This window comes from Arachis duranensis, chromosome 4 (genome assembly GCF_000817695.3).
Source record: "Arachis duranensis cultivar V14167 chromosome 4, aradu.V14167.gnm2.J7QH, whole genome shotgun sequence".
NCBI classification, from domain to species: domain Eukaryota; kingdom Viridiplantae; phylum Streptophyta; class Magnoliopsida; order Fabales; family Fabaceae; genus Arachis; species Arachis duranensis.
The window spans coordinates 120,426,761-120,447,475 of record NC_029775.3 but is presented as its reverse complement, the minus strand read 5'-3'; the positions used below and the strand labels follow the sequence as shown (position 1 = coordinate 120,447,475).

Genomic DNA, 20,715 nt, shown 5'->3' with positions numbered 1-20,715 from the left:
TACACATGTCTTTATTGATAAATTTATTTTTATAAAATAAAATTTTTAAAATTAATTAATTAAAAAATACATAAAATTTAAACGTACAGGAGGTACTTTTTAAGTTTTTAACTTTAATGTATATCATTGTCTATTTTTTTTTAAAGTTAAAAATAAAAAAGTAAATAAAAGACATGAGCTTTTATATTTATTTAAAAAAGATGAAAATACTGATAAAATTATTCATACAAAGTTAAACTAAATTTTTATTCGTAAAATATAAGTTTTAATTTTATAAATTTGCTTTGATTCCATAAGTACAAGTTGAGTTTACTTTGTTATTTTTTAAGAAAAACAATGTGATTATTTATATAAGGGAAAATTGATAAAAAGGTAAAAATAATTAGCTGGCGATTGAAAAGGGTGGAGTGGCGCCCGCGACTCGGTTCATTTTTAATTCTTAGCGTGTCCCCTCGCTTTCTTTCCATTTCGTCCACGTTTTTGCTTCTCTCCCATGGTAACCGCTTTCAGACTGTTAGAGAGAGAAAACACCTTTCTAGAGAGAGAGAAACCAATTCACCATGGAACACACCACTCTTCAGCTCGCAGCCACCACCACCACCACCACCACCACAACCTCCGCGCCCTCCCAGCCTCCTCCCGAACCCCCTCCCAACGCCACCGTTTCTTCTCATAGAGTCAGAGAAGAAGGCGAGCTATTTTCTTCCGACGATGATGACGTAATTCTTTGCCAAAAACCCTAGCTATTGGTTTGTTTATTTATTTCCGGTTTCGTTCTTATCGTTACGCGATTTTTTGTTTGTTTTTGTCGTTTTCCTGTTCTGACTTGCATTCGTTGACTCGCGTTTTTCTCTTTCGATCTTCTGCTGCTGCATCGTTCTTTTGTTCAGTGTGGTTAGTTTAGGAGAATTTGTATGGTTATTCGGTTTTTGATGTGTTTTCTAGTTCTATTCCGGTAGTAGAATTCAACCGTTAATGCTAGCTAGCTTTGTTAGTTTTGCTTCGTGAGTGTATGTGGTTGCACTAGATCTGAGAGATTGAGGAGAGAAACTCTCGGTTTTGAATAGGTTCTCTATGTGAGTACTGCTGAATTATTTTGTAATTTTTGTTTTTGTCTTCTTTTGCTGCCAAAATAGCAGAAAATTTTTTTTAATGGGAAATTTTTGTCTACCAGGAAAACCGTGATACTGCTGCTGTTCTACCCATCCCCGATAGCTCTGTTGTTCAGTCCATTCATGAGAGCTCTGTTGTTCAGTCAACTCATGAGAGCTCTGTTGTTCAGTCCATTCATGAAAGCTCTGTTGTTCAGTCCATCCCTGATGCTCAAACTATCCGTACTGCTCAAACTACCAGTACTGTTCAGTCCACCATTGCTGCACAAACCATCCCTGCCATTAAAACTGCCTCTGTCAGAGAGTCTGGCGCAGCTCCATTGGTGCAAAAGAGTATCCAGGGCGTTCAGGGTGGTAAGTTATATTACTCTTTGCAAACTGCTAGTTTAAGGAGTACTGGAGTGATTACCTTTTGTTTCCTTTGGGTGGCAATATCTCCTATTGAGCATCCCTCTTCCAGCACCATCTTTGAACTTTGCATTGCTATGTGATTTATCCACAGATTATTTATAGTAAAAGTACTGACTTGATTATCTCTTTAATAATTTAGTCGGTACTAACTTCACCTTGGGCATAATATTTCTTGAATATGAGACTTCTTTTTTATGTCTTGGTGCTTTAATACGAAGGATATTTGATTTTCATTTTGTCTGAACTTGATTATGTATCTATTAATAGGCATTTTATACTGGTATGTTTAATCTGACTGGTAAGCTTTTTGTGGCAATACTGTTACAGGCTCCAAGAATGTACCATTACAGACAAACAAACAATCAACTTCACAGAAGAGCTTGGTAAAGAATCAATTACCCCCCAAATCTCCTCCATGGACCGGTCCTGTAGGCAATGATAAAAATCTCGTGATAAGCTTTTCTGATGATGACAGTGGTAGTGACCTTGACACTAAAGATAATGCTACCAAGTTGGATAGCCATGTAAAGCATCCAAGCTCATCCTTGGTGAAATCAAACAAATTACAGTTACAGCAAAATGGTAGAGGTGTGCAGAAGGCAATGCCCAAGAGATTCTCTTCTAATCACACATTTACATTACCAATGACCAAAAACCGCGGTTCCATTTCTAAAGGTGTTGGATCCATGTCACTGGGACAGGGATCACGGACTAAATACTTCAAGCCTGTGAATAAAAATGTAATGATTCGAGAGCATGGACGTGATCAAGGAGTGGTATCAAATGACAGTAAACTCCAGGATTTGCGGCATCAAATTGCACTCCGTGAAAGTGAACTCAGGTTGAAGGCAGCCCTACAAACTAAGGAAGCTGCTTCAATTTTAGGTAGGGATCATAATGTATCAAATCTGAAGAATGACATAGCTAGAAAATATACTCCACCTTCCTCAGAGGCTTTGGAGCCAAGGGAACCAGATAGGAAACGCTTGAAACTTGGCACATCGGCTGTTGGTAGTCAGCAAGAAGTTCCTGTCTCAAAATCCATATTACCATCCAAAGATTCTGCACGGCAAAATTGTTATCATCAGGAGAGAAACCATGTTGGTCATAGTCAAAATGAAATTCCATTATGTAGAGGAAAGCCAACAATAGTGACATCAGAGAAGCAACCTGATAAACATACTGATAATTCCTTACATAATATGCCTTTTAGACCAAGAGAAGGTAAAATATTATGCTTTTATGTTAAGTGCAACTCATACATTTTTTTGTCTACAAGTTAGCTTAGAAACTTTCTGTATTATTTTGGAAAATAAAGTTTATACCTGTTACTTTTGCCCAAACCAATTTGTAAAGCTCTTACATTGGAAAGTTCTTCCCAATTTTTCTTTATTTATTTATGGACTAAACAAATCATTGCCTTCTGTCATAGGCTGTTTTCTTTTCCCATTTTTCCCCCTGATAATAAGTTCATGCAAGTCTGCTTGAAGGTGCAGCTGCATATGTATATTTCAATATCATAAGAATGTAGAAGGTGTAAAACAATTTAATTTTACAGGACTTCAAGTTAATGAATGTCTAAGCATCATGAAGCTGGTGACTTGATAGTGACCAAGTCGAAGCATGAATCAGTAAAATGTCTTGATGTTAAAATCTCTCATGGTCTGGTTATATCTTGTAGGTGATGTTAGTTATGGTGTCAATCAGATTGAAAAGAGTATTAGGCCTATTGACCCTTGTATTGCTCCCAACCAGAGTGCAGTGCCAGAAAATATGAACTCCAATAGCATGCCAAAGAATTTAGTAAGTTAATTCCCCATGCAAAACATTTGCTTTTTACTTGCTGAACGGTGACTTAATTGGAAATCATTCCTGTGTTTTTCTGTGTTTATTTACGAGCCACGAGTTATAATTTGTTATACATGGTATTAATCTCATTACTCCCTCCTCATCCCTTATTTAGGTAGCCCCAAGCGGTGCATCTCTTTTGAGCCACAAGGATAATGCACATGTCTCTGAGCATAACAACATGGATTTAGATTCAATTTTTGGAATGGAAGAATTGATAGATAAAGAATTGGAGGAAGCACAGGAACATCGGCACAAATGTGAAATTGAAGAAAGAAATGCACTTAAAATTTATCTTAAAGCTCAAAGAGCTTTGCTTGAGGCTAATGCTCGATGCACCAATCTTTACCGTAAAAGGGAATTGTGTTCAGCTAATCTACGATCTTTAATTTTAAATAATCCCAGCTTCTCTTGGTCTTCAGGGCAACACCAGGATCTGGATTCAGGGCCAGATTACTTAACCAGGCATGGATATGAAATACCCACATCAAGCTGTCAGAGGCCTGCTGAATATAATGATAATAATAATCCAAGTTTTGACTCTAATATTCAAGGTATGAACCTTGTGACAGGAGCAAATTTAGGACCTGAACCTTTTGGTGAACCAGATGCTAGTACGTCAGAGCCTTTACCTCAAATGGGTAATAATGCCGAAAATGGAATTTATTCTCCTTCTGATGAATTGGACACATCTGGTAATGAAAATGGAGAGATTTCACCAGCTGGAAATGTGTCGAGTAATCTTGATGCTGAATATAATAAAGAACAGGACTCTAATGGCAAATTGATGGACATAGATACTACATCAAATGCAAACTTCTCTACTGATTGTCCTCAGGATTCTTTGCTTCTTGAAGCAACATTGAGGTCTCAATTATTTGCACGTTTAGGGACTAAAGGTATGAAGACTAGCATTCCATCTAACAACACAGTGGCAGCTGCTGAACATGGGCCTGAAAATGAGGTTGGAAGCCAGAGAAATCAAGAACATCATGGTGTTGTAGTACAATCTGGGGTGGATGATAATGATCTCCAAGGTACTTTTTTTGTTTTGGATTCTGTATGCTACTGTGTTTGCTTTTCATTTTGATTATTAGTTTGGTAATGCTGATGTTGAATCTGGATAAAACATAATGTAGTTTAGGTGACTGTATAGTCCATGTACTCAAACTCTTGCCTATGCCTTCCCCCTCTGCTTCTTGTGTTTCAATAGTGTAACTTAGGCAGACATCATTTGCAGTGCAGCGAGCTCATACATATTGACTAATTATTTAGAATTCAGTTTACTGCAACCATGAGAAATTGTGGCTTAATATTGATTCTGTTTTATCATGTATTGATGAAATCGTGGAAGTTTATCACTTCCATTCCTCATTATTTTGTTCAACATCATTAGGTATTGCGAGGCAAGAAAGGAGTATCCATCTGGATTCCACTGAGATTCAAAGTGAGCAAAACAGCGGTGGAAATTCTTTGGAGTCAAATGGTAGTGGTGGTTCAGGAGGTCAAGGACATATGCCTTGTCAAGGCCACCATTCAACAAATGATATGACCTTCCCATCTTTGATTTTTAGGAGTGCATTTCGTGAGCTGAGAGAAATATCTCCATTCTATCCTAATCAATTCCAGAACAAAAATGATTTTATTCACACTAATGATAGTGAAAATAGGCGTATTACATGCCTCAGTTATGATGAAATGAAGTGGAGCAATTTGTTAGAAGTCTCGGTGCCTGTCACTGTTGGGAATTTACTCTCAGAAGAAAGCTCTTATAGCTGCAGTTCTGCAGTTGATCCATTTTGGCCACTTTGCATGTATGAACTTCGTGGAAAATGCAACAATGACGAGTGTCCTTGGCAGCATGTTAAGGACTATGATGATGGAAACCTTCATCAGGAGCAACACATTAATTCCAATAATCCAGGTATGAAAATTGTTGACAATACAAGATGTAGTTTACTATGTAAGGGAGTTTTCTGGAAATATCAGCGGGAAGATTGATGTGTGTTATATACCCCTGCTGAAATTGATTTTGTAAAAATTGTAGTTTTACCTTTTATATAAGTACATAAAAACTTTGATTGCGGTTAGTCTGGTTTGAGGATTCAATAAATCATTTTCAAAAAGTGGACGGGGTGTTGTGGACTTGGGGTAGACTATGTATATTTTTCTAGACGTATTCCCAGGATTAAGCAGTGAAACCTAGAGCTGTTTTTCAAAATAAATAAATAAATTAAATAAAAATTCCATGGGAAATTAGGTTTTTTCAGTATATAATTAGATGTGTGCTAATATAGATACTTCATGAGACTAATATTTTGAAGTTGTACTGACCTGAAGGTAGATTACCATTGCATCAACAAAACTGTAATGGTGTGACAAAAGTTCCAAATGGTCACAAAGCTACAGTCCTGCCAACTTATCTTGTTGGCTTAGATGTTCTGAAAGCAGATCAATTTGCCTATAAAGCTGTTATGGCGCATAGAAGTTCCCAATACTGGCAGAAGCATTTCAGTTTTACTTTGGCTACTTCGAGTATGCTACGGAATGGTATACCTGCTGATGCTCCATTATTGCATGGTGGTGATGAACGAATAGAGGTCCATGACCCTTGGAACAACTATTTATCATCTTTTCAGTGGAGAACTGGAGCCCGGGTTTGTTACCTTTTAATCCCTTTCTTTTTAAAGAAAATAAATTTCTTGTCTTCATAGAGACATAAATGTACATTTATTCCCAAATTTATTTGCAGTCTCCAATAGTATATCTCCTTTACTAGTTTCCAAATCTGATGTCTTCATGTTTTCAGTCTTACCTTATCACTTCCATTCTGATATGAACAACGGATCAATTTTATAGTTACTATTCTTTTTTTTTCCCTAGAAACTACTTTAAAGAATCCATAACTCTAATTTTATAGTTGATTTCCTATTTTTATTTTATTTCTCAGAAATCTATAATCCACAATATTTAAAGAACTTATGTTAGTGTTGGGAAATTTCAATGGCTATTAGTGTGCAATGTGCATGCCAGAACAATTTCTTATCATCTTATTTCTCGAATTCTTTGTCTCACATGTGTTACATGGAAATTCATTTATGTGGTCATAATTTTGATTCTTCTAATGGTATCCACTGTTTTTATGTATAAATAACTGTTTTTTTATATCATGTACTTGTTCATAGTTATATCACTACATACACATATATTATGATGCACGTGCTTGGTTTTGTAACTGAATGAACTTGTTGAAGATTTTCAAGTTGCATTACTCAACTTTAAACCGCCAGTTCAATTGGTGAATACATTAAAATTGGTAGTGTGCCAGCCAGTGAATTAAACTTGCTTTTGATTCTCCATTTAACCTATATAATATGGTGCAATGTTTGAATTCCTTTATTCATGCTAACTTCTTCCATTTGTTACAAAATTAGAATCAAATTAAGCAGGCCATGGCTGATAGTGAACAAGCTGTTGAGATGGCTGCTCTTATTCTAAACCAGGAAACTAATAAATTGCATGGTGTAAGAAAGGTATATATTAGATGTCATTCCTTGTCAGCAATTGAAATACACTCATTATTTTCCTTTCTATTTATCTCAAATTTTGGTCTTTTTAGGCTCTGTCTATACTATCAAAAGCGCTGGAAACTGATCCAAAATCTTTCGTTCTGTGGATTGTTTATCTGCTCATTTACTATGGAAATTTCAACCCAGATGAAAAGAATGACATGTTCTTCTATGCGGTATGTTTTCCTTTTCTCCTACTTCAATGTGGAGTATTTTCTGGGAATGATTCCTTCTGATATGCTGAATGGGGTGTATGTATATTACAGGATGTAGAGAGACCCTAGAAGTTACCATCAGTGGTCAACTAAAAAAATGTAGTGATAACCTTGTTTATTTATCGACCTGAGTCTTGGCTACTGAATCCTGATACCAGAAGCTGAGGCAATAGCATTGTTGTAACTTAAATTTACTTTGTGTTTGTAGGTTACTAATCTTCCCAACTTATTATTATTCGGAACAAGTTTCACTCAATACTAACCCTATAATACTTATAACTATCACAGAGACACAGCTTGCTAATCTCTTAACTTGTTAAATGCTTGAGAGGGAATATAGATTAAGTGAAATGCTATCCAGTTAGTTCGGATGCTATTTATTCTAGTCTTGGTCAAATAAATCACAATTCTTAAGACAAACATACTTGTTGGAAATTGGTCCTTGTGTTTTTCTTTGTGCCCTTGTCCATGCAGATAAGATAGGATTCAAAGCACTGCTTGTTCCTTTATTTTATATGTAAAGATGAAGCCTTTTTTGTTCTTTGTTAATCATTCTCTGAATTCTTTTTTTAAGTTTTAGACTTTTAGTCAGTGTGTTATTATAAACGTTCCTTTTGAGAACTGATATGTGCTTTCCGGGGAAACACTCCAAATGATTTTTTCAGGTCAAACACTGTGAAGGATGTTATGTACTATGGCTCATGTACATTAACAGTCAGAGGAAGCTTGATGATCGGCTTGCTGCCTATGATGCTGCTCTGTCAGAGCTCTGTCAGCAGGCTTCTGCTGCTGTGGAGGATAGAGCACATGAAAGTGCATGCATCTTAGACCTGTTTTTGCAAATGTTGGATTGCTTATGCATGTCAGGAAATATTGAGAAAGCCATTCACAGAAGTTATGGAATAATCCCTACTACAACTAAATCCGATGAGCCTAATCATCTGTCACTCTCAGATATACTCAATTGTTTAACAATTTCTGACAAATGTGTATTCTGGGTTTGTTGTGTTTACTTAGTTATTTACAGGAAACTGCCTGATGCTGTAGTACTGAAGTTCGAATGTGAGAAGGATCTCCTTGATATTGAATGGCCCTCTATCCGTTTATCTGAAGATGATAAGGAGATGGCTATTAAACTTGTGGAAACTGCTGTTGAGTCCGTTGATTCCCATCTCTGTAGTGAATCAGTCAAAAGTGATGCTAATCTCAGGGCTGCTCAACTTTTTGCTCTTAATCATATTAGATGTATGGTTGCACTTGATAACCTTTTCTCCTCAAGAGATTTGTTTGATAAATACATGAAGTTGTACCCTTCCTGCATAGAACTGGTTCTGCTATTGGCTCGTATTCAGAAACAGGAGAGCAATGTTGCCAATTTCACAGGTTTTGAGGAAGCCATTAGCATATGGCCAAATGAAGTTCCTGGAATCAGTTGCATCTGGAATCAGTATGTTGAAAATGCTCTCCAAAACCAAAGAATTGATTTTGCAAAAGAAATTATATCCCGTTGGTTCCACTCTGTCTGGAAAGTTCAGGAACTCTCAAATGGAGGAGTGGATGCCAGCAGTCATGGCAATTCTTGTGGCTCTTCGGGATTGAATTCAAAACCTGCTTCAGATACATTGACTTCTGATCACAAAAGTATGGATATGATGTTTGGGTTTCTTAATCTGTCTCTCTATTATTTTTTTCAGAATAATGTGACAGAAGCATGCCTAGCAGTTGATAAAGCTAAGAATATTGTGGCTTTTGGAGGCCTAGAACACAGCATGAGAAAACATGTGATGTTTCTGCTTTGTGATGCATTGAGCTTAAAGGAGGATGGTCCTAATGATGCTATAAAGAAGATTTTAGAGGTTTATATGGATCCTTCGACTCAGGCACTTCTAGTCCCTAAAGTGTTAACAAGGAAATCTTTTGACAGCATCAAGAAGCCAAGAGTGCAGCATCTAATAAACAATATACTAACTCCAGTTTCATTTGATTGCACTCTGCTAAATTTTATTGTTCAATCGTGGTTTGGTTCATCTCATTTACCCCGAATGGTCAGTGACCCAAAATACCTGGTTGATTTTGTTGAAGCCATTATGGAGGTAGTTCCATCCAACTTTCAATTAGCAATTATTGTCTGCAAGCTATTAAGCAACAGTCACAATAATTCTGATGTAAGTTCAGCCAGTCTGTGGTTTTGGGCTTGTTCGAACCTTGTAAATGCAATTTTGAGTTCCGTCCCAATACCACCAGAATATGTTTGGGTCAAAGCTGGGGGTTTCTTGCAGAATCCCGTGGGCATTGAGGCAGTCTCTCAAAGATTTTTTGGAAGGGCGCTCTCAGTCTATCCATATTCTATTGAGTTGTGGAAATGTTTCTATAAGCTAAACAAGACCATTGGAGTAGCAAATGATATTGTGGAAGCAGCAAAAGAAAGGGGTATTAGTATTAAACTTGATTGACTTCTGGTTTAGTAACCGAATAACTGGATGTGGTTGATATGATCAAACATATTTGCTTGTGGAAACTTCAAGGGAGCAGTTTTGTGTTTCTAAGAGGAAGAGCTCAAAATGTAGATGATTTTTGGTTCATACGTTGAATTTTTCAGAGTTTTAGGCAGTTCTGGATTCTGACAACACAATGCACTAGGTTGAATATTGAGCGTGTGTTGATATTGTACAGAGAAGTAAATTGGAGTGGCTGAGTTGGCAAATATCCAGTGACTTGTTAGGATTTGGTGAGTAGATTATACGGATAGTCATGGTAAGGATTTAGGATTAGTTGAAAGTTGGCAACATCCAGTGACTCGTTAGGATTTTTACCATTTTGCTTTATTTGCCTTGTGCTTGAACTGATTTCAGAGTACCATCCCCATTATTATTGTGATGTCATCATGTCTTTGAATTGTAACTTTGTAGATTGTTATATTGATTGAATGAAAGATAATATTTTTCCTAGATGCTTCAAATTCATGTTACATTTGGCAGATGTTTCAAAATAAACTCTCTTTTAGGCATCTGTTTATATTGGTAAATAATTAATTGTGCGGAGTTACCACTGACCTATATTTTATGGACTACAATAATAATTCCAATACATAAGGCTACCATAATGTTCAAAACCGAAGTCTCCTGGGTCATGTGACTGGTTTCATCGTTATTTTGGTTTTGAAACAACTATGGAAGGTCATAAACGGGACGTGTCTATATCAAAGACAAGGAATCAATGCAGTCTAACCTAAACTTCAGCCCCCGAGTGAGTGAACTTGATTGGCTTCTTTTGTCCAATTTATTAATTAGAAAGAAAGATGGCTTAAGAGGAAATATAGAATACGGTACCTGCTAGAAGTTTAAATGAATGTGTAAAAACAAGAAATATAAATGGAATCAATGCAGTCTAACCTAAACTTCAGCCCCGAGTGAGTGAACTTGATTGGCTTCTTTTGTCCAACCTGCTAGAAGTTTAAATGAATGTGTAAAAACAAGAAATATAAATGGAAGTCTCCAAAAATAAAAAGGGCCCAACCGGGTTCGAACCGGTGACCTCTTGATCTGCAGTCAAATGCTCTACCACTGAGCTATGGACCCGAATTGCTTACAAGGTATCACTTTATTAAATTTATATAATTTATTATACTCAGATCGTTGCCAACTTCTTAAATACATCTTGTTCCTTATCACAATTGTTTGTTTCAGCCTTAGAGTAATAAATCTCCGCTTTTCTTTTTCATTTACTTAACTCGAGGGAAAAAAAAAAAAAGACTTTAGGTTGAACCATAATGATGATACACATCATGGTAATATTAAATTCACAATCACATCTAACTTCCCGTTCTTCCTCTTTCCATTTGTTTTGGAGTATATTTTATAAACTACGATTTCAGGTTGGTAATCAGTGCAACTCATTTACTTTCCACAATGTAAAATTAACCTTTCAGCTCTATAATACACTTTCAACTTTATTCCAACATGACAAATGCCATCTGGGAACTCACAATTTGACTTCTTTCTATGAACATTTCCTCTTTGATTTAAAAAAAAAAAAGAAGTTCCTTTTTCTGTAATCACTTAACAGAAATGCATGAACCTTGACTATGAACTCCAACCCAACTGTACCCTGGACTTTTCTTCAAGCCATGTTCAATCATATTTGACCTTGTTCTTCCAGCATCAATCCATCTATCATATTGAGCATATATATCAGACAATACCACATAATGAACGGCATTTCTCGGTTCAAGTTTAAGGAGGTGATGGAGGGCAACCTCTCCTAACTTCATATTGGAATGAATTTTGCATGCTCCCAAGAGCGCACCCCATACTTGAGCATCAGGTTCTTCCGGAATCTTATTGATTAAACTCAAAACTTCATCAAATAATCCAGCTCGGCCAAGAAGATCAACCATGCAGGCATAGTGTTCCATATTTGGTTCAAGATGGTGATTTTTACTCATAGACTTGAAAAGGTTCCTTCCTTCTTCAATTAAACCAGCATGTCTGCAGGCAGACAATACATTGAGGTAGGAAACAGAATCAACACTGACACCCGCCTCTTGCATAAGTGAAAAAAGAGAGAGGGAACGGTCGCCTTGGCCATGCATTCCATAGCCTGAAAGCATTGCATTCCATGTGACAGTGTCTTTGTTTTCCATCTCATGAAAGAATTTCTCAGAATAACTGAGTTGTCCACATTTAGCATACACATCTATTAGGCTGTTCCCAACAGAGGAACTATGCACAAATCCCATTCGGATTATGCAGGCGTGAAAAGCCATGGCCTCTTTCAATACTGAAAAATATGATACAGATGGAAGTATGGTCACAAATGTCACTAAATTAGGCCTCACATTTTCTAGTCTCATCTGATTGAAAGCGGAAATCGCTTTGTCAGTGCATCTGTTATGCAGGTACCCTGCAATCATAACATTCCAGTATACCTCATCTCTTGCAGGCTTTGTTAAGCAAAACAATTTCTCAGCTGAGAAAAGGCTCCCACATTTGGCATACATGTCTATTAGAGCAACCTTTACATGAGTGTCAGATCCAAACCCTCCCTTTTCAATAGTCCCATGCAAGCAGATTCCGAGATCAAGGCCATTCAGAAGGATGCAAGCTAAAACTAAACCAACAATGGTTCCACTATCCGGCTGAGTTCCACTTAATTGTAATCTATGAAACATTTCCAATGCAATATATGGATCACCATATTTGGCAAACCCATTTATCAAGGTATTCCAAGCGACAACATCTTTATAGCGCATTTGGTTGAAAAGCTTCAGAGCATATGTAAATAATTCACATCGAGTGTACATTGAGACAAGGGTTGTTACTGTTGAGATATCAGACTCCATATCTGATCTAATAGCATAGCAGTGTATACTCTTACCTATTCTGGCATGTGATATTTCTGCACATGCCGAAACAAGACTTATCAGAGTTGCTTTATCTGGTTTCAAACCCTCTTGCTGCATCGCTTGCAATATAGACAAAGCTTCCCCAGGATACCCTGCTTGAACAAGAGCTGATATAAAAGCAGACCATGCAACTGAATCTTTTCCTTCAAGACTCAGGAACAATTCTTTAGCTTTCTTCAACTCGCCGCATTTTGTATACATGCTGATAACTGTGGTAGCAACAGCAACATCTGACATTATCCCAAGCCTTAAAGCATAATCATGAACTTCCTTCCCTTTCTCTAAGTCTCTCATCTCAGTAGCTGCCAAAAGGGTATTTAGAACTGATCCCTTATTCATCCTAATATTCTTGTGTTTCATTTGGTCAAGTAATTGAAGAGCCTCAGGGAAACTACCATGATATACATACCCAGCAATCATTGTTGCCCATGAGACATCATCTTTAGTCTGCATCCGGTCAAATATCCGATAAGCCACATCAACTTCACTGCATTTAGAGTACATATCAATCAATGAATTTGAAACGGCACCATCAATACATCTCCTAACTACATAACCATGAATAGACCTGCAAGAATCAATATCCTGTAATTTGGAAACAGCTGGGGCCAAGTTCAAGATGCTTACAGAGTCTGGCTCCACACTCTCCATCTGCATGGTCCGGAAAATTCCCATTGCTTCAGAAGGAACTGAGCTCTGAGATAACCCTGAAATCATTGCATTCCAGGAAGCAACATCCTTCCTAGACATTCTATCAAATACCTTCCGAGCACTATCGAAGTGTCCCATTTTACAGTACATATCAACAAGACCAGTCCCAATAAATACATCACATTCTAGCTTCCTAGAAGCTATGTATTGGTGAACTGCAACACCCTGATCAAAATCCAAAGCACCAGTACAAGCCTTAAGAACAAAGGTAAATGTATATTTGTCTGGTTCAACCCCTACCCTTAACATTCTATGATACAGGTTTATTGCTTTATGGAACTGATGAATCCTAGAATATGCTCTAATAATGGAGTTCCATAGAAGCAGAGAAGGGTATGTCATAGAATTGAATGTTGATTGTAACAATGTGGATTGGTGAAGGAAAGAATAGGAATTGATGAGTTGGGCAGTTAAGGAATGATGTTTTGTGAGAAGGCCCGAGACAAGCAAATGAGCATGGATTTGGAGTAGAGGATTCAGGTATTTGCAAGAACGAATAAGATGAAGGTAGTATTGTGGAATGTTTACTATTGGTGAATGATGAAGAACAAGGTGCTTGAGAAATTGCAATGGCAATGGCATCATTACAGTTATGCCTTTGGTTGTGAAGTGGGTAGCGAGAAATTTGGCCGGTTTCTTCAATGGTTCGCTTCTTTGCCTCACTTCTTTTCTCCTTCTCAATCTTTGTCTGTGTCAGTTCTTTATGTCCATGGTTCTGTTTAGAAACATATTTAACCAAGTCAACCTCTGTTTGCTTCATAAACTTGCGAAGAGGAAATGCTACTTTCATTGAATTAATATACTTTGATGTCAAGATACATATACTATGCATTCATTCTGTGTTAGGGGTAAGGAGCTGGTGTTGACAATTTAAGCAATTTTAGCCTTTTGATTGGTTGAGAAAATGAAAAATCTACCTCTAAGATCATACAACATTAGGTGCTGTCATATTAGACTTATTGAAACCCTCCAAAATTTTGAAATCTCAAATATAAAGTTTAGTAATTGAAAATGATGATAGCATGGAATTCTTTTCTTCTTAGTCTTCTCCTTATAATAGGAGAAATCTAATAATTATGGACCATTCCATGAAACACAACTCCAGAAGGAGCAGCTTGGTTGCAATGTTTCTACAATGCAGCAGTGAAGGAATAAAACAAGCATGCCATTTTTGTTGTAGCTGCTGCTTTGGTAGGTGCACAGGCTGCGGTAACCAATCATTGTAGAGGTACAATATTTAGTGGTGGACATGAGATATGTGCTGCCGCCAATATTCAACCAGTTTTTTGAGGCTACTTGGTAAGCAGTTTTTTCTACTTCTACTGCTTTTGCTTGTAGGCTTAGTGTTTGGTGGGGTTTGAAAATTGACAAAGGAAAAAAAAAATAGATTTTTACTTTTCAAAGTATAGTTATGGTGTCATTTGTTTTTGGAAGTTGATTTAAGCTTAGATTAATGGATTCTTGGGTTTGTCAATTGAAAAACAAGAACTTAAGCTGTCAAAAAAAGGTGGAAAGAAGTTGTGGTACTTTCTGAAAAGCATGTAAAGAAAATTAAGAATCAGAAAAGAAAAATGTATGCCGACTCAATTTCATTCTAAAATGAAGCTTGTGCAATAGAAAATGATATTTGAGGGGTATGTTTGTTCTCCATTATTTTGTATTCAACAGATTTTCAAATTTGCTAAATTAAGCTACTCTCTATTAAGAACTTTTTTTCCCCTTGAAATGATTAGTCATCTGCCAATATTGATGGAAGAAATAGAGTAACTGAAAACTTAGCTTTGAGGAAGAAAGAAAGAGATTAGTACGTGTTGCAAAATTTGCCAAGAAGTACAGCAATTGGTGTATGTGTACAGTGTTTAGAACTGAGGGTGAGATTTTTAACTTTCATTTTGTTAGCATATTGTAACTTAGCTTGTTGAGATTTATAATATATTCCTCTACAACTAGTCATATAAATACATAAAGAAAAAAAATCAGCATGAGTTTTAATGTTGCTTAATTGGTGTTTCTGATGAGGAAAACATATCATTAAATGGAATAGGTGCTATTGTAAGAGGAGCAGCATGTTTTTCAAAATATTTTATTTTTGGAAAAGTATGTGGAACCAAAAGGGAATCAGCCAAAAGATAAACAAAACAATATTAAATTAATTAATTTAATTTGTATTTAATTTTTAATGTTTGTTATTAATTGCCGTTTTGAATAAAATCTCTCATTGACTAATATGTTTCAAATCCCCAATAACTACTCCTAGGATTACGGAACCCTTTCAGCAAGTCCGATCCAAAATTCATTTTTCCTTTCGTCAAACACAAATTCAAAAAATACATAAAAAAACATCCATTTAATATGAAAAAGAAACATTCTCATATTTAGTAGAAGAAACATCCATATATATTAACTCGTAGAGATTTTGAATTCATCGAAAGGTATTTGGCTGGATTTTGGCTGATATGCTTTTGGTTCCCTAGCTTTACTCTTTATTTTTATCTAAAATACTGATAATGACTGATTTATAGCAACAAAATAATCTCAACCATTAACTTTTATCATTTCAAGGATTAAGAGGTTAAATTACAATAAAATCCTTTCACTTAAAATTTTAGGATAACCGATTTCAAAGTATGTTTTGAATTACTTGGATAACAGAACACACAGCAGAAACCAACCCTGTGACAACGCTGACTACTACCTCAAAATTGTGTTTCTTCAAGCTTTTTCTTCCACTTTCACTACCACGAGCATCAAGATCTTCAATCATCTTCAAAATAATTGGACGAAACACACTCAAAAGACCTTCCTCTTCCTTCTTAAACTCATCCACCGTTGCAAAATCACTCTCATCAATCCATTTCAATGTATAATCAATAGCTTTGTTAATCTTTTTCTTGTCTTCTGCAGATAGCTCAGAAGCAACGGGTTCATCTTCTATCAAATTCCTCATATTGTAAGCAAGATTCTCCAAAGCATTCCTTGCTTCAACCTTCTGCCTCTGCTCTTCATCTTCAGCCTTGTACTTCTCAGCATCTTTCACCATCCTCTCAACTTCTTCTCTCGACAATCTTCCTTTGTTGCTCACTACAGACACCTTCTTCATCACCCCCGTTGCTCTTTCCTCCGCCGATACATGTAAGATACTGTTAGAATCTATTTCAAAGCACACATTAATCATCGGCACGCCGCGCGGTGCCGGAGGAATTTCCAGATCGAAACTTCCCAGCAAGTTGTTGTTGCTTGCAATTTTCCTCTCGCCCTCGTAGATATGAATCTGGACTATTTCTTGGTTGTGGAATTGTGTTGTAAACAGATCTTGCTTCTTTGTAGGAATCATCGTGTTCCTTGGAATTATAACTTTCATTAAACCTCCTTGCTCTTTCAAGCCCAGGGACAGAGGAGTAACTTCCCAGAGCGTCAGATCTTGAATCTTTTCATTTTTGTGACCACTCAGTTTTGAAGCATGGATTGCAGCACCATATGCAACCGCCTCGTCCGCATTGATGCACTTCTTGCAAAGATCCTTCCCGTCGAAGAAGTCCTTCAACCGCTGCTCCAATTTCGGAATCCTAGTCGAGCCACCAACGAGCACAACCTCATCAACGCTGCTTTTCGCCATGTCACTATCCTCGAAACACTTATGCACAAGCTCCATGCACCTCTCAAAGAGATTCTTGTTGATTTCCTCGAACTTAGCGCGAGTGATTGATGTGTAGAAATCGATTCCCTCATGAAGAGATTCCAGCTCAATGGAAGCTTTAGTTGTTGAAGAGAGATTCCTCTTCGCTCTCTCGCAAGCAACCTTCAACCTGCATATGGCTCTTTTGTTTCCTCTGAGATCGATCTTTTTCTTTCTCTGAAACTCACTCGCAAAGAATTCAACCATTGCAGCGTCAAAATCCTGTCCACCGAGATGCGTGTCTCCGCCATGGATCTTGACGGTTATGTTCCCTTTGTTGTCAATTGTGAGAAGAGTAAGATCCAAAGTACCACCGCCAAAATCAAAGACGAAGACAGTTCTGATTCCATGAAAATGATCTTTAGTGTCGAGGCCGTAAGCAATTGCTGCCGCACTTGGCTCGTTGAGTATGCTCATTACGTTCAGGCCGGCGATATGGCCGGCATCTTTGGTGGCTTGCCGCTGAGAGTCGTTGAAATAAGCAGGCACCGTAATAACTGCATTCGTTACTTGTGTTCCAAGAAATTTCTCTGCGATTTCGCGCATCTTTGCTAAGATCATGGATGAAATTTCTTCGGCAGCGAATAACTTTTTCTCACTTTTGTACTCAACAATTTTTGGAACGTCATCAACATTAGTGACTTGAAATGGCCAGAGTTTTATGTCATTCTGGACATGAGGGTCACTGAACTTTCTACCAATTAACCTCTTTGAGTCTGTAAGACAAAAATCTGATTTTTATTTTGTGTGTACATAATAATTTTATATATAATATATATAAATTTATACATGTTATCTGAATATCATGTCTTCTTCCGGTTCGAAACTTGCTATTGGTTGGATCTGCTTTGTGACTTTTTAAAACAAAAAATAAGTAGGTAGGTTGAGATAGTTACCAAAGACAGTGTTGGTAGGGTTGGAAGCAATTTGATTCTTAGCAGCATCTCCAATCATTCTTTGAGTATCAGTGAATGCAACACAAGAAGGTGTTATTCTGTTCCCTTCGTCGTTCGTTATGATCTCCACTCGATCATGGCGCCACACTGCAACACAGGAGTACGTTGTTCCCAGGTCTATTCCTATGGCTACTGATGATGATTTTCCTTCTCCCATTCTCTCTTCTTTCAGTGAAATATGACTTGAATCAAAATTAGCCACGTTATAAGCTAAGATAAGATAGATGCTTATGTATGTATATATAAAAAATATAGAAGACTTTGTAGGTTGACTTCCAAAAAAAAAGAAAGACTACCCTTAAAGAAATAAATATTTAGGTGTTTGGAATAATATACTTATTATATGAAAAAAATATTACACTTAGACCACTTGGACCAATTCCAATAAAAAATTAAATGAAATTCTCAAAAATGAAATTTAAAGCTTATTTTATTTAACATGTAGTTTAAGAGATTAATTTCCAATATATTCATTTGGAGAGAAATTTGATTATTTATCATTCAAAGTTAGAAAAAATTACTGATGTTTCTTACACTAATTTTTCACACACCCAAAATAATAATAATAATAATAATAATAATAATAAGTTGCGGAGGAGGAAGGACAATGAATGTTTGGAGCGTAGTGTTTTTCTTTTTTTTTCCACAAAATATATAAGAATAAGAGGTACGTATACTTAGGGTTATAGATGCATGTACCTGCAGCATGCTTCATTGCAATTTCCATATTGCTTTCTCTCTCTTTCCCACTTGCTTAGTTGCTACTCTTACAACGACTTATAATAAGGTTTGTTATACTTGGGACTTGGGATATGTAATAAATAATCATAATACATTTAACACTCAATAAATAAGAGAATAATGTTATGCATCTAAATTTTTTATTAATTAAATTAGTCTAATATAATAAAAATATATAAAAAAATATTGGTATTTTTATTGAAAATGAAATTATTTAGTATAATTATAGGTGGATAAATTTTGTAGGTAGAGAGTCAACATATAAAATATGTATTTGACACGTGTCAACATTTTGGTCAACACATAATACTGTAATACACTAATTCAAATATTAATATTCAACTAAAATATTATTTTCATTTTCATATTAAAAATAATTTCTATTATTTTAAATCTTATTATTTAATTTGATTAGACATTATTGTCGATACAAAAATTTGAATGTGTAGCCTTAGTTATTAGTAAGTATTGTTTTTGAAAGAATTTTTTTATTGATACGGAAAAATATTACACTAAAACCACTTGGACTAATAGCAGTAAATGAAATGAGATTCGCCCAAAAATAAAGAGAAAAAACTAGAGAAACAAGGGAAAGATAATAACTAAAGGAAGTCCATAATTTAATTAAACTTAATTATCAAACTAACCTCATCTTCTACCATCACCGTTTTGAAAGAGAAGAAAAAGACACTGACACTTTCAATTTTGGTTGCTGCATAGTTGTGATTAAATATATATGAAAAAATATATATTATTTGTTCCTTCTCCTAGAAGTTACAATTATTGAGAGAGTTAAACTTGAAATAATATCTGCATTTTATGCAAGTGGTGTTGTAAAAGAATTATTATTAACAAAGATAAACGTACAAAAAAAATACAAAATAATAAACAATAATACCACAAAATCAACAGTACTCAGCTAATAATCCAATTAACAAGTGTTGGGTTGCTAAAAAGTTAAAATTCTAATAAAATACACAAAAAATTCAATTCATTCGTTCATTATTTTTTTTTGAATTTTTTTTTACTTTTAAATTTTTTCTCACTACAACCATTTCATTCACCAGCATTTTGCCCACCAATCAATATTACTGTCTCTGGCCAACCACCGCCGGCCATATTTGCTGTCACTTCCGACCATTTTTAATTTTAAATCATAAATTCTAAATTTTAACTATTACATTATAAAGTCTAAATTATAAATTTTATACCCTAAATTAGTTTTACTTTATTTCACTTTTAGATGTTTTTGTATTTAAATTTTGAATATTTTTATTATTTTTAATTTTAAATATTTTATTTTAATATTAAATTTTAAATGAAGAATGTTGACTAAAATGTTAATTACAATGTTAGTTGTACAGTGTTGTAAAAAAATGATTAATTAACAAGAATAAATATACAAAACAAAATAATAAATGAAACTATATAAATACAGGCCTCAAATTTCTCCTCTTGATGAACAACAAATATATATGTATGTGTTAATTGGTAAACATACATTTTTTTACTAGACCCAATGTTATTTTATTGATATAAATTATAACATTTAAAATATGGAAAGAAGAAGAAAAATTATTTTACTAGACCCAATGTTATTTTATTGATATAAATTATAACATTTAAAATATGGACGACTCCTTTAATTTATTTTAAGAGCTCCTTTAATTTATAAGAAGAAGATTCAAATTATGGTTTACCATATTGGGATAATCTAAGAGTAAGATTATGTTTACTCATAAAAAAAAGTTGTTTGGAGAAATTAATAATAAAATCCTATTTGAAAAAAAAAATCTCAAAATAAATTATAACTAAAATATTTTTTAAGCTGAACAAATAATTTTAAATTACCTTATAAAGTATATATTCAAGCAATTATTTCAAAGGTTATCATGATTTTAATAAAAAAAAATTAATCCCAAGCATTAAAAACTTTATTTCATAAATTATTGAACTTAATTTTGATACATTGACAATATAAAATAATTTTATATATACATTAAATTATGTAACATCACATCAGTAAAAATAACTATTAATTGTATAAATCTAAAATTTGTTCTGTTTCTCAT

General features: G+C 35.2%; 3 protein-coding genes and 1 non-coding gene across 5 annotated transcripts; 1 reads left to right on the top strand and 3 right to left on the bottom strand.

The window, feature by feature from the left end:
* Positions 1-454: 454 nt before the first annotated feature.
* On the top strand, positions 455-9,980 carry LOC107486953 (uncharacterized). 2 transcript variants are annotated; one of them, XM_016107534.3, is made up of 10 exons: positions 455-719; positions 1,175-1,466; positions 1,851-2,747; positions 3,205-3,326; positions 3,487-4,408; positions 4,768-5,295; positions 5,712-6,028; positions 6,806-6,904; positions 6,991-7,116; positions 7,207-7,846. In XM_016107534.3, the coding sequence occupies exons 1-10, from the start codon at positions 561-563 to the stop codon at positions 7,222-7,224; spliced, it is 3,480 nt and encodes a 1,159-aa protein (XP_015963020.1). In that variant the 5' UTR covers positions 455-560; the 3' UTR covers positions 7,225-7,846. The 2 variants fall into 2 exon arrangements, with proteins under 2 accessions (XP_015963020.1, XP_015963018.1); XM_016107532.3 differs by having other exon boundaries at positions 456-719; positions 7,821-9,980.
* A 681-nt stretch (positions 9,981-10,661) lies between these two features.
* On the bottom strand, positions 10,662-10,733 carry TRNAC-GCA (transfer RNA cysteine (anticodon GCA)). Its single transcript has one exon. It is a non-coding gene; the product is annotated as a tRNA-Cys (tRNA).
* Positions 10,734-11,108: 375 nt separating this feature from the next.
* Positions 11,109-13,960, bottom strand: LOC107486956 (pentatricopeptide repeat-containing protein At2g39620). The gene has a single exon (XM_016107538.3). The coding sequence runs from the start codon at positions 13,853-13,855 to the stop codon at positions 11,210-11,212; it is 2,646 nt and encodes an 881-aa protein (XP_015963024.1). The 5' UTR covers positions 13,856-13,960; the 3' UTR covers positions 11,109-11,209.
* Positions 13,961-15,800: 1,840 nt separating this feature from the next.
* Positions 15,801-18,014, bottom strand: LOC107486957 (heat shock cognate 70 kDa protein; the record flags this gene model as incomplete). Its single annotated transcript, XM_021141315.2, is given in 2 exon segments — positions 15,801-17,662; positions 17,843-18,014. Coding segments are annotated over 2 exon segments (1,944 nt in total), but the record flags the coding sequence as incomplete, so codon positions are not given.
* Positions 18,015-20,715: the final 2,701 nt, after the last annotated feature.